The 12449-nt window shown below is 36.9% G+C and overlaps 1 protein-coding gene across 1 annotated transcript; it reads right to left on the bottom strand.

Moving 5' to 3' along the window:
* Window positions 1–2229: 2229 nt before the first annotated feature.
* On the bottom strand, window positions 2230–11943 carry LOC107085200 (monocarboxylate transporter 2-like). The gene is made up of 6 exons (XM_015375407.1): window positions 11812–11943; window positions 11514–11681; window positions 9237–9482; window positions 8990–9133; window positions 5148–5912; window positions 2230–3164 (listed from the first exon to the last, which is right to left on the bottom strand). Exons 3-6 carry the CDS (start codon window positions 9436–9438, stop codon window positions 3013–3015), a joined length of 1263 nt encoding a protein of 420 aa, XP_015230893.1. The 5' UTR covers window positions 9439–9482; window positions 11514–11681; window positions 11812–11943; the 3' UTR covers window positions 2230–3012.
* Window positions 11944–12449: the final 506 nt, after the last annotated feature.

Here is a 12449-nt window from a genome sequence, read left to right as displayed (position 1 = left end):
GCGTTCTTTATCTGGTTTGTCTGCTCAGCAGTTCAACAGCAGAAATGATGCTAAGAATGCAAAGGGCTCAGATCAGTTAACCCTGAAATTACTCATGCCGATGATGCTGATCATTTTCCAACTGTTTCTGTTTCAGCGCAAGCCCTTCGACCGTGTGACCACACATCAAAGTTATTGCATAACTCCACTCTGAACATGTGAGCAGATTGTAGAGCACATAGCAAATCCTGGTGTGGGTTTTACACTCTGGTGGGAAGGCAGCCCCCTAAGGAGCCCCAGCAGGCTGTTTGGGAAGAGCGTTTGGCTTGACCACAGCAGGGTGCAGTCCATAAAGAAGTCAGGCATTTAAAAACCAGTGTAGATATGTATCATTTTAATTTGACACATGGTTAGAGTTCACACAGTTCAAAATCATAATCTGCAGACATTCTGCAACAAAACAGGTAATCTGTACCTGTTCAAACAAACTATGTGAAGTAGCTTTGGATGTCTTAAACGAATAACACTAAATCATAGTTTTTCCAAACGTACAAATTATTTTTTTCTTTCCTTGATTGCTCCTTAATATTTCTATGAGAAAAACATTTTGATTGTCTGAACTATATTATCAAGTAAAACCCATTGAATCTAAAAAGGTCAGTTGCCCCTGCAGGTCAGATTTAAAAATTGGAATCAACTAAAAGTCTTGATTGTGGAAAAAAATTGATTGTGCAAACCCCACCTACTTCAAATTTTGAGGGAAACGGTGAAAATAAGTTTTAAGTTAACTATAAACATATAGATTTAGGACCTCACTGGCTATTTTGGAATATATTGGTGTGTTTTTTTTCCCCCAGGTGACACTTTTAACACAATCCTAAGGTGTTTTATGCATCAACAAATATACATATATAAATACATCTAAAACTTTTCTTGGGAGTAAACTGTTGTTTTAAACCCATAAGTAATTTAGATTGTCCAGAATAAACAACAAGCACAAGTTTTTAAAACCATATATGACTTGAGTTCAGATACCGTCTGTCTCCAGCAAAATAAATCCAGTAATAAAAAGGGAGTCATGGCTTAACTCACTCTCACTTAACAGTGAGAGAGCAGCTCAGGAACAGCTGAAGGTTGCCTGGTTTGAATCCTGCAGAGCACCACTCTGGGACACTAAAGCCCCTACACACAGCATGCCCAGAGTCTAGAGGTAGGTTTTGCCCAGGTTTTAGAGGTATTCCTGCTTCAGCTCAGCTAATTTTCAATGATAGATGATTGACTGGCTGAATTGCAATCATTAGAATAAGCTGTGCTGAAGCTGAGAAACTGAGGACAGCAACCCTCAATGACTGACTGGATTGAATGGACCAGCCCCCCCACCCTTTGAAACAGCCAGAGGAAGCTAACCGCTTTAGAGGAATGTAAAAAGTTACAAAGACCAAGATGATTCGATTAAACCATCCGAAGCAAACATATTGTGCGTAAAACATTATCCATCCCTCAACTGAAATGACACTAAATTGATTTTTGTCTCCTCTTCCAAGCTTAGCTGCATCATCTCAAAACGGGGGATTTAGATGTGATTTCTTAATTACTGCCATTTTGGTTTTGATCCTTTTATGAGATTTTTTGGCAGCAGGTTAGAAAAAACTGTCAAATGTTTGTCTTAAAATGAGCTATTACTGTCAGCTGATTCCTCTTCTAATCCCCATAAGATATCCAATTATTTCCTATAAGAACAACAGTGTTGATCTGTTCCACAGATGAGAATTTGCTGCAGTTCTTCAGCTCTGTCCTTTAGTTTTTGTCCTCAGCAGGCACACCCGTTTGTTTAACACAGGACAAAAAGAAAGTGGACCCCACAGTCTAAACAGCTTTCCACATGACAGCAGACTAATCATGGGTTTATTTCTAGAAATAGGACAGAACAGCCTGTGACTCTGAAAGAAGTTGAATCAACTGTTATGGTTCCAGTTTCCATCTGTACTGATTGTTTATAGGGAACACTGGTCCTGGCGGTGGCCTGGATAACATATTCTGTCCTTTCTGGTGGAGACAAAGTCATAAAAACTGCACACGTTATAATATTAGGATGAGAGGGAAAATACAGGATTCTCTTGGAAATTGGTAAGAGTATGATCTTTTTTTAAAATACAACAGAGGATGTATTAAAACAAGTGTTGAAAAACAAGACAAAAAAATACATGAACCTTTGAATATACTGTAGTAACTGTAGTCAGGGGGGGGGGGGTTGGGTTTAAGCCTCTAAATGGATAAAGCTGGAAATAAAAGACAAAAACTTCAAGAATTCAAACTAAAACAAAAGGCTTTTCTCAGATGTTCATGTTCCTGCATTCAACCTTGTAAGAATAACAAACATTATTATTATGGGTATAATCAGTTTTTGTTTCTTTTAAGACTACAAAAAACGCAAATGGCTTTAAATAAAAGAGAAGGAGAGGAGTCCGCATCCCTGTATATAAAACATGGTGCTAGCATAATGCTTTTGACTTGTTAAGCAGCACGGAGTAATATCCCTGATATTTTGCCAGTTCCATCACTAAATTTCTTCCACCTTGTCTCAGCGTTGTGTAATCAGTCAGATTTCAACAATTCAGAACAAGCAGCGATACTGCATCCTCTGGTAATCTTGATCCCATAACATCTTTCAGCAAAACATAACAACTCCCTCAAGTTGATAAAATGTTACTGGAATGATTTAGATACAGTAAAAAAAAAAACAAAAAAAAAAAAACAAATTGCAGTTTTTTTCACTTATAGACACTATAAATGTTACTTTTCTTTAAAAATGTCCATGTTTTCCATTTAGTCTGCATCAGCATACAAATAATATGAGTTTATATACATATACATAGTTTTTTTTAGGGTGAATAAAACGTTTACAAATCCTCCAAACAGATGCCTTCTGGGACATTTTTATAACGAGTCAATCCTCCAGCAGCAAGAATCCACTCCATCTTTAAAATGAGCTCAAGATAGGATTCTTGTGTAACCAAGTGACCGATTTCTCTGTCACCCTGTTGGTTGATCATCTGATGCCTCTGCAGATTTATTTGTCTGAACCAGGCGGTCGACAAGGACAACAAACACTGCTGATGTAATGAGGCAGAAGCCTGAGAAGTAGAAGGCTGACCTGAAGTCATTCGTCAGGTCCACCAACCAGCCTGAGAGGGAAACAAAGTGAAGACAGGACATTTCATATGCAGGGAAAATGCCTTTAAAGCTATTTCAGTTCAGTTGACTTTTACTCCAGGAAAATATACAGGGTGTCTTTTCACAAATATAAATAAAGCCTTATCACCACAGTTCACAGCTCCTGGATTTAGCCCTACTTTCTGCTGCAAACAACAACAAGCATGTACACCTTTAGCCCCCCCCACCCCCTTTTGCATACCCGTTGGTGTAATTATTTGGGATCCGTCTAAACATGCTTTGCACATCTGGAGACATTTTTGGCCATGACCGCTTTCTAGAAAGTCAAACTGGATGAGGAGATGTTTGAATTTGGCTTGCTTTAAGCTTTTATAAATCTTCATCTGGTTATTGTATCCATCCTTTTTCTCCTAATCTACAAATCAGTTTGTTTGTTAGGTTAGAAAAAATCTCAAACAAAGAAAAAGTTTCAAAAAGAAGTATTTTTTGGTAAAACAAGTAATAATTGTTTTGCTAAAAAGATTGTTGCATCACAGACGCTGACAGGGGCTTTAACCACTGCTGGAAATGCCTCTACTGTCAAAAAAGCAAGTGAACACATCTAAGAAAAACCTGCTTAGATAGCATCACCAGCATCGCCTGATCTAAGTTCTTCGACTGCTCATAGACCCCCTAACAAATAACTAATAAACTCTAATAAACTTTAATCTTTATGTTGTTGGAGAAAAATAATATTTGAATAAGGGCATAAAAAGGGCTGCTCAGTGGGTAGCACTGCTGCCTTGCAGCAAGAAGGTTGCGGGTTTGATTTCAGGCCAGGGGTCTGTCTGCATGGAGTTTGCATGTTCTCCCCGAGCATGCGTGGGTTCTCCCTGGGTACTCCGGCTTCCTCCAATAGTCCAAAAACATGACGTTTAGGTTAATTAGCTTCTCTAAATTCTCCTTATGTTGGCTTGAATGGTTGTTTGTCTCTGCGTTGCCCTGTGATGGACTGGCGACCTGCCCAGGGTGTACCCCGCCTCTCACCCGAAGAGAGTTGGAGGCACCAGCACCCCTTGCGACCCCGCTTGGGATAAACGTGACAGAAAATGGATGGATGGATGGATGGATGGGCACTTAAAAATCCAAATGCTTCTACAAATCTAAACTAAAAACACAAACATTCTTTGCTCATTAAACATACCTCTTTAGATTAGCTCAAGGTTTTATAATACCTTTAGCCTTTAGACCTAATCAAAACTTGGAAGGAATAGTTATTCATATTGATCAAATTTTCTCCAAAAAATGCTTTGCAACATATCTAGTATCCTTTGGGATAAATCAGTCTGAAGAAATAAGAGAGCAAGAAGAGAAAACATGATGATAGATGATTTAAAGCTAAAATCATGAGGGTTTCTTTGAAGCAAGGCCAGCTTCAGCTCCTAATCCTCTCAGACTCCGATGGGTTTCATCTCTGACTTCTACAGAAACCGTCAGACCGGAAAAATACACATCAATAGACATGTTTCTCAGTAATCTTGGCATCAATGTTGAGTCAGTAAAGGGATTTCAACTTTTTTTTTCCTTCTTCGAATTGGAGCACTGAACTGAATGTGGAAACTTGCCTTTCAAAGCCTTCACTACTAGATTTAATGGAAATGACTGATAAAATTTCAGTCATTTAAATGTAATTAATGAGAAGTCGGAAGTACTGCAGACAGAAGTGGGTATAAAATATAGATAAAGATTGGTGGTCAAAGTCAGTATCATTCTTGACACCTGAATGGGACTCAAAAGAGACTTTTTTATATGGCAAATGTGTCTAATAAAATACAAACTCCTTAATTCTCACAAATAACTCCGTTGCACTGATTTTATTTAGGGGTGTTCAAATAAAAAGGTGTTTGACATTTTTGTTTAAAAAAAAAAAAAAAATCATTTAACAATTAAACCCAGCCTTGCAATGGTGCAAACAAATCTCATTAAAAAACAAACTTCCATCATAATCTCCTTACCTCCAGCAGGTGGACCAGTGAAGCCTCCGATGCTCCTGAACAGCATGAAGAGACCCAGTCCGCTGTCAAAGCCCTCCAAGCTCACAATGTCCACAATGGTGGTAACATGAATGGAGACCACGCAGCCAAACAGGAAGCCATAGAGCGACGCAAAGACCAGGATGGACCAGTAGTTGGAACTGACCGGCAGCAGAAGCAGAACGATGCCGAGCAGAATGGCTACCGTGGGGAGAAGCTGCAGGTTCCTCAGAAACCTCATTTTAGCGAGCCAGCCGCAAAACAACCTGCCTAAGAGGTCTGCAACAGCAATGACAGAGAGAATAAAGGCTGGCCAGTACTGGTCTATCCCCAAACTGTTGGCAAAGGGGACCAGAAAGAGAGTCGGGATGAAAAACCCTGCCGCTGCAAAGATTGCAAACAATATATAGAGAAGAAGTTCAGGTTTCTTCAGCAGGGAACACTGGAAGGTTGGCTTCCTCTTTGATGGCAGTGCTTCTGCACTTCCTTTGCTGTTTTTCTGTGCAGCACTCTCCAGAGGTCTCATGAGTGCAGCGCACACACACAGGTTTAACTGGAGGCCTCCAATGATGAGCAAAGCGCCCTGCCAGCTGTACGTCTCTATGAGCCACTTAAATAGAGGACTGAAACAAATGGCAAAGACGCACTCCCCTGAGCTGGCGACGGCATAGGCGATAGGGCGCCACCGCAAGAAGTAGTGATTTACCATGCTGATGGCAGGAATCCATGACAATGATATGCCTGTACCTGGAAGAAGAAGAATGGGGAGAAAAAAGTTGTATCTCTGGATAAAGAAAACACCAGACTTAGCCGATAAAAATCACCTGACCCTGAGCACATTAGTAGAACGACAGGGTTTTCAGAGAAAAATATCTGATGATCCAAAAAAGTGCAACGACCTGGTGACTTAAACGGCCGCAACTGCAAGAAAATAATTCTGTCCCAGAATTCAGTCTCTAACATTTTCTAAATAAAATGACATAAAACGTAGCCCAAGTTTGATGCTCCTGACAGTCTCTCAATTACTCTAAGTTGTAGTTTTCACAAAAGTTAAAGAATATTGTGTTATAAACATTATAAGAAAAAGCATTACATAATAATGGGTAAAAAAAAAAGGGTTCATAACAAGAAACGTTAAAGCTTGCTGTAGCTAATAAGACATCAGAGACTTTATGCAGTGAAACTGGAAAAATAGACACTTATTAAATAAGAGCGCTGGTTATATTTACTGATGCCTAGATTAATCTAGTGGGCAAAGCCCATGTTAGAATATATTAGTTTTAAACAAACCTTTGGCTAGTTTAATGAAATCCATTACAATCACTTCAAAAATTTTTACTAAAGCTTCTTTTAAATGTGTACTTTAATTTTAACAATCAGAATCTTTATTTATCGTCTGTAGTTTCACGCAGGTAGAAAGTATTCTGCACAGTTCAGTCAAACCTAACCCTCATTTAATGAGGCCTATACGACTTTAACATATACATCAATATGGCTTCATATAAAAAGGACTGTTTACATTTAACCAAATAGCTGTGGAAGCAGATGTATGCTTTTGGTTAGCTTTAGGCGACTTTACATGGATAAAAATGAATATTGAATTTCAGAAGTGTTGCAGTAGGAGGATATTGTGACAGAAATATAAATATTCCAACTTAAAAACACAGTTATTGCTCACTGTTGTTCATGGAATTTACACTATATGTGAAGGTGGGAAAGAAGCTGGTAGAAAATCAGCTCCTATGTGTGACAATGCTGTTTGTTCTATTTAATCAGATTAATAGTGATTAATTGATTACTGAAATCATTCTCAACTAATTTAGTAATCAACTAATGGTTAGCTGAATTGCAAAGACTCCATAATATGTGTTTAGCCGACAGAGAAACCCACCTTAAACAGCAATTATACCAAAATTGTACAAATTTTGACCAAAATTGTCAAACAATATGTAAACATTTTGCATTTAAGATAACAAACTTCTTCCTCTGAAAATATGCTCAATTCTGACTTCCTCAAGAGGAAAAGCTTTAGTTAACCTTGTTTGATTTGGTAACAAATCATCTTTAAGGACCCTTTTGCAATCCGATTATTAATTATTTAATAAAAAAAATCAACAGATTATTCATTTTGCTAAATATCAATTAGTTGCAGCCCTAGTTCTTTAATTCATCTGAAACTGTTGTTTTGTTTTTCTTTAAGGGGAAAGTAGGCAGAAGGATGCTTTTATATGGTTGCATATGTTGAATCTGTGGAAGTGTTCACGGTGAAGACTAGGTGCAGTTGTTTGGCCACATGAGAATGGATTTTTTTTCCACTGCTGAATCAATGTTTTAGAACTAAGGTTTGGTTTTTTTTAAAAAGACCCTTATCCTTGCTTACGGAGTCTTTACAAGGTTGCCACAGAATCTATCCAGTGCTGTTTAGGAACTTCTCTCGCCGTCAAATAAAACTGAGTTTATAGAAACGTTTCCTTGTTTAGGTCTTACAGGGTCAAAATAATTTAGGCCGACGTTCTTGTAATCTTATTCATAAATTCTTAATTTTCTTTTTAGAGAAAAACACAGTGGTTTGGCTCAGGATTTTTACCTATTCTAACCCTAGTTAAATGCATAGAAGAACTGAATGCATGGATTTGTCAGACATTTTTTCTTCAGCTGAATCAAAAAATAAAACTGAAGTAATTGAATTTGGACCAAAGGAAAAGTGTTCAATAGTTCGCTGATCTAAAGTTAATACAGCTGGAAACAACCAGTCAGGCTCAGAATCTGGGTGTAGTGATGGACTCAGACCTTAACCTTTAGAGACTCATAAAGACAGAAACTAAGTCATCCTTCTAGCCCATAAATAACATTCCCATGATTAAAAGATGGTTGTCTCAGCAGGACATGGAAGACACTAATTTGTGTGCTTATCTTCAGTAGAATTGAAAACTGCAGCGTTGTCTTCACTCTATAAAAGATCAATCTGACAGATGCAGCTGATCAAAAATACTGCGTCCTCACTAAAACTGAGAAAATGGAGCACATCATCCTAGTTCTAAAGTTGTTACACATATATCTCAGAAAAAAAATACATTAAAATACAGTATATCTTTTATATTATACATCACTGGAGAGCTTAGCAGATCAGTTGTCAGTGTATCAACCACCTAGACCTCTCAGGTCTTTTGGCTCAAGTCTACTCTTCATACCCAGAACCAGAACCAAACATGGAGACTCAGTGTTTAGTTTTTAAGTGCCACTAAACTGGAACAGAAGACTGTAAAAGTGCTGAAAACCCAAAGTTGCTTTCAGGAACAAATCTATTGGTTTAGTGTGGCCTTTGGCTGTGCCATCTAAACATTATTATTTTAAGTTTTTAGTCCACCTTTTTATTTTATTTTATAACAATTTATTCTATTACTCATTTTTATAAACATAATCGTAATCATTTAATTGCAATTTTTAAATTGATATTTAGTAATTATGCCGCTGCCATCAAGTTTTCTCTGTTTTTTGCTCATGTTTTTTTCATGTACAGCATTTTGAATTGTCTTACTCCTGAAATGTGCTTTTAACAAACTTGACTGGCCATATAAAAATAAATATTTTCATTTTATAAGTCAGAATAACATGATAGATTAAATAAATAGGGAAACATGAGACTGTAAACGCAGTGAATTCTTGCAGCAGAACTGCACAACAACTGTCAAAAACAGGACATATCACAAGTGAGGCTTTGAATAAGCTGGGAAATTTTAAGATTTTAATTAAATAATTTAAGTAAAATACCATCAGAAAGTCCACACTGCCAAGTCTATTTTTTTTTTATCATGTCCACCCACCTTGCAGGAAACCCATACTGAAGTAGAGCCAAGGCAGACTGAGGTCCAAGGATGCCAGCAACATGCCCAAAGTGCATAGAAGACCTCCTAAAATGATGACCACTCTCTGAGAAAACTGTAAAGTCAGAGCACTGGCTACTGGACCTGGTGGACAAAAAAAAAAAAAAAATGCAACAACAAAAAAGAAAAACCTTAAAAACATAGCTGGGTTTAAAGTAAGGAGACGATAAACAGATTATACACTCACCTCCTATGTGAAACATGGCAATAGTTATGGAGGAAACCCAAGAGGTAGTGCTGGTTGAGACTCCAAAGTGATTCTGGATTTCAAGGAAGAAGTGGCCAAAGTTTTTGAGGACAGCTCCGGTAAGGCCCATAACGAGAAAGGCTGACGCCACCACCACCCAGCCGTACCCCCCGTCAGGAGGTCCCCTTCCTCTGGGCTTCATCTCCAACTGCTCAGTGGGCTTCTCCTCCAGCTGCAGCTCGGAGGCTGTCATTTAAGAATCACCCAAGCATATACAAGTCATGAAAGTCAAACATATAGCAGTGAATGTGCACATTCTGTCTTTACCAAAAACCTTTTAAGAACAGCAAAAAAAAGGGAAAAACATGGATGCTTTGAATAAAAAAAGAAAAACAAAACACAATCAAGCTTTGGCCATTTTGATTTCTCAAAATATACACAAATATACAAATACATTACGTAAAATAACCAGTTGAACTGGTTAACAGCTACATTTTTAAAACATGCTCGACTGGTTTCTTTAAGTCAGATGCACTATGTACACCACAACTATTCAAGAAGGATGAACTGAGAAAAAGGACGTTGGAAGGTACTTCCTATGTCTCTGGCCGAGTATATATGTTAGAGCATTCTTAAAGGGTTTATATAGTTTACTTTAACAATAACAGACATAGATAGCTCGATTATTAAATAGGAGAAAGCATGGGAATATCAATAAAGTAGTAGTGATGGAAACGACTGTGCAGAGAAGAGGCAAATTCTGCCTTAAAGGCTCAAATTAGGCTACTAATTGTTTCTTTTTGTTGTTTTTATTGTTTTTTGCATCAGCTGCGTATGTGTACACCACATAAATATCCTCTTTTTGTTTTAGATGTGGTATTGTGGAAGGGACATTCCTCCACCCAACCATTCTAAACTGCAGGGGTCATGCTAAAAAGTGTTTTCAATTTGATCAAACATCCATATGGGCTTAGTGTTCAATTCTAACCTAGAGTCAAATCATGCTAAGATGCTAAACAAAGTAATTTTGGCAATTGCTAAAAAGTGTTTTATGCCATCCTTACAATTAAGATATGGCTTTGTGAAACTAATACATTGCAAAAACGTATCTAGAAATAGGAAAAATGTCCTTAATTTAGTGTATTTACCCTTAATTTGAGTAGGTAAATAAGATGATTTGCCAATGGAATGAGTATTTTTACTCATAATATGACCTTGAAGTAATAAAAAAAATATATATTTTTTTATTTTAAATGTAAATTGTCTTGTTTCATTGGCAAAGTGTCTCACTACCTGCTCAATTCAAGAAAAAATGCACTTATTTGAAGAAAAAAATTACTTATCTAGATTTCAAATGTAACTTTGGTACCCTAAAGAAAATATCTAATTGGATGTAGAACAAAAGTAAGACCTTTTATAAAAGCTGGCAATGATTATTAAGGTTTATACAAAACCTACCAGCACATTGAATTCACTAACCTCCCTGTATTTGAGCTAGACTCCACTGGGTGCTGATACATTTGCTAAATGTCAATTCAGTTCCATGTGTGTCCTATTTAAGTGATAATCCTCTTGATCCTGAGCTGAACAAGTCTTGTCAGTCAATAATTGTGACCTTTTTTGTCAGTAATTCAAAATAAAAAATTTGAAAGGCAAAGGAAAAAAGGTTAGATAGCTGGATCTGGAAAGTAAAGACTGAGTCCATGTTGTGAATTTCAGGTTGGGCTCAGTAGGGGGTTCTAGAGTGCAGACAGATGAACTTCTCTATCCCATGATGTTTGACATTAGGACACCAACTCTAAACCAGATGAGATTTTCATTGTTGGGGTTGAATTTCTCATCAGTCAGCTGAGACATAATATGATCTGTGTCGTTTATATTTTTGTCCATTTTCTACTAAATAGAAAAAAAAATGACCTGGTTTACCCATAATCTTTTTTTCTGTTTTAATCTGCTCAATTTCAATCAGGATATAAAGCTGAATAGAGCTGTAGGTAAATAAACAAACAAGAAGCGGATGGCTGGAAAGACAGATGTTTATCAAATGTCTCTCTTTGGATTTTTTTTCTTTGCAAAAACTTAAGAGCCCTGACAGATAAATAAAATGAGATCGTGTAAAATGTCAAATCTGAAGCAAAAACAGTAACCCTCATGTCACTTTTTTCTTTCCTTTTCATCTCACGGCTGCATAAACTAAACCTGAAGAACAACTAGGCTATAATGGCCCAACAAACATGCCGAGGACCAGAAAGCAAAGAATAAAACGCATCAACTCACAATCCTTCTACGATGTTTTCTGTCCTCGATCCTCGACATTTGTTATCCCTCAAAGGAGCGCACGCCTACAGCGGAGCTCCTTTTATTCTGCGCAGTCAGATTCACTCCCCGTTCAATTACCGTGCGCATTTACTCCAGAATCTACGGTACGCTCATTTTTTAACCCCCCTGTAAAAGAAAACAACAAAAAGAAAACCTATGAAATTAGACGCATGCTCTAATTTCATACCTTCTTAACATATACAATACAGAAAATTAATTTGCAATTAACTACGTAAATTATATTTGATTTTCTTACGGAAATAAGAGCAGCGAAGGCTCCGACCTTTCTCAACATAAACGTTTACAGTATTTATGTTGCTTGAAAACAATTGAATTAATAAATAAACAGAAACTGTTCGCTAAATATATCGAGAATAGCAGAATTACTCTTTTTTTGAAAGAAAACCCAACGTCTGACAGCAGGGATAAAAATAATCCGGACTAAACGTCACTTCCGGTTTATGTTTGTTGGAGAAAATCTGATTCTTTCACTTATTCATAATTGCGTCAAGAATTTCAAGAAACTGGTCCTAAAGTTGTTTATTTCGAGTTAGTCGATAAAATAAAGTGGCTGGAAACAAATCAGATTAAACTGTAACCTTGTGTACATGAAAACAATTAATCACGTGTCTATATCTTATATCGTGTTTGTTTTTTCCAGTTAAGAAAGGGTTATAAGTATTTCTACATTAAAAAACTGCTCTAAAATAAAAATATATGAAATAGTAAGCCAAACCTTTGAGACCTGAAAAGGTATTAAAAATAAAAAGCTGGGAAATTAAAAGTTATCTCTTTTTTTAAATAACTATTTACAGTCAATCTGCACTGTAAGTAGTTTATTTATTTTTTTGTCTCTTTTTTGGCATCCAGATATGTGACTTTATTATTAATTCC

This window comes from Cyprinodon variegatus, unplaced genomic scaffold, assembly GCF_000732505.1.
Source record: "Cyprinodon variegatus isolate N-32 unplaced genomic scaffold, C_variegatus-1.0 Scaffold118, whole genome shotgun sequence".
Taxonomy (NCBI): Eukaryota; Metazoa; Chordata; class Actinopteri; order Cyprinodontiformes; family Cyprinodontidae; genus Cyprinodon; species Cyprinodon variegatus.
This window is presented reverse-complemented; position numbering and strand designations above follow the sequence as displayed.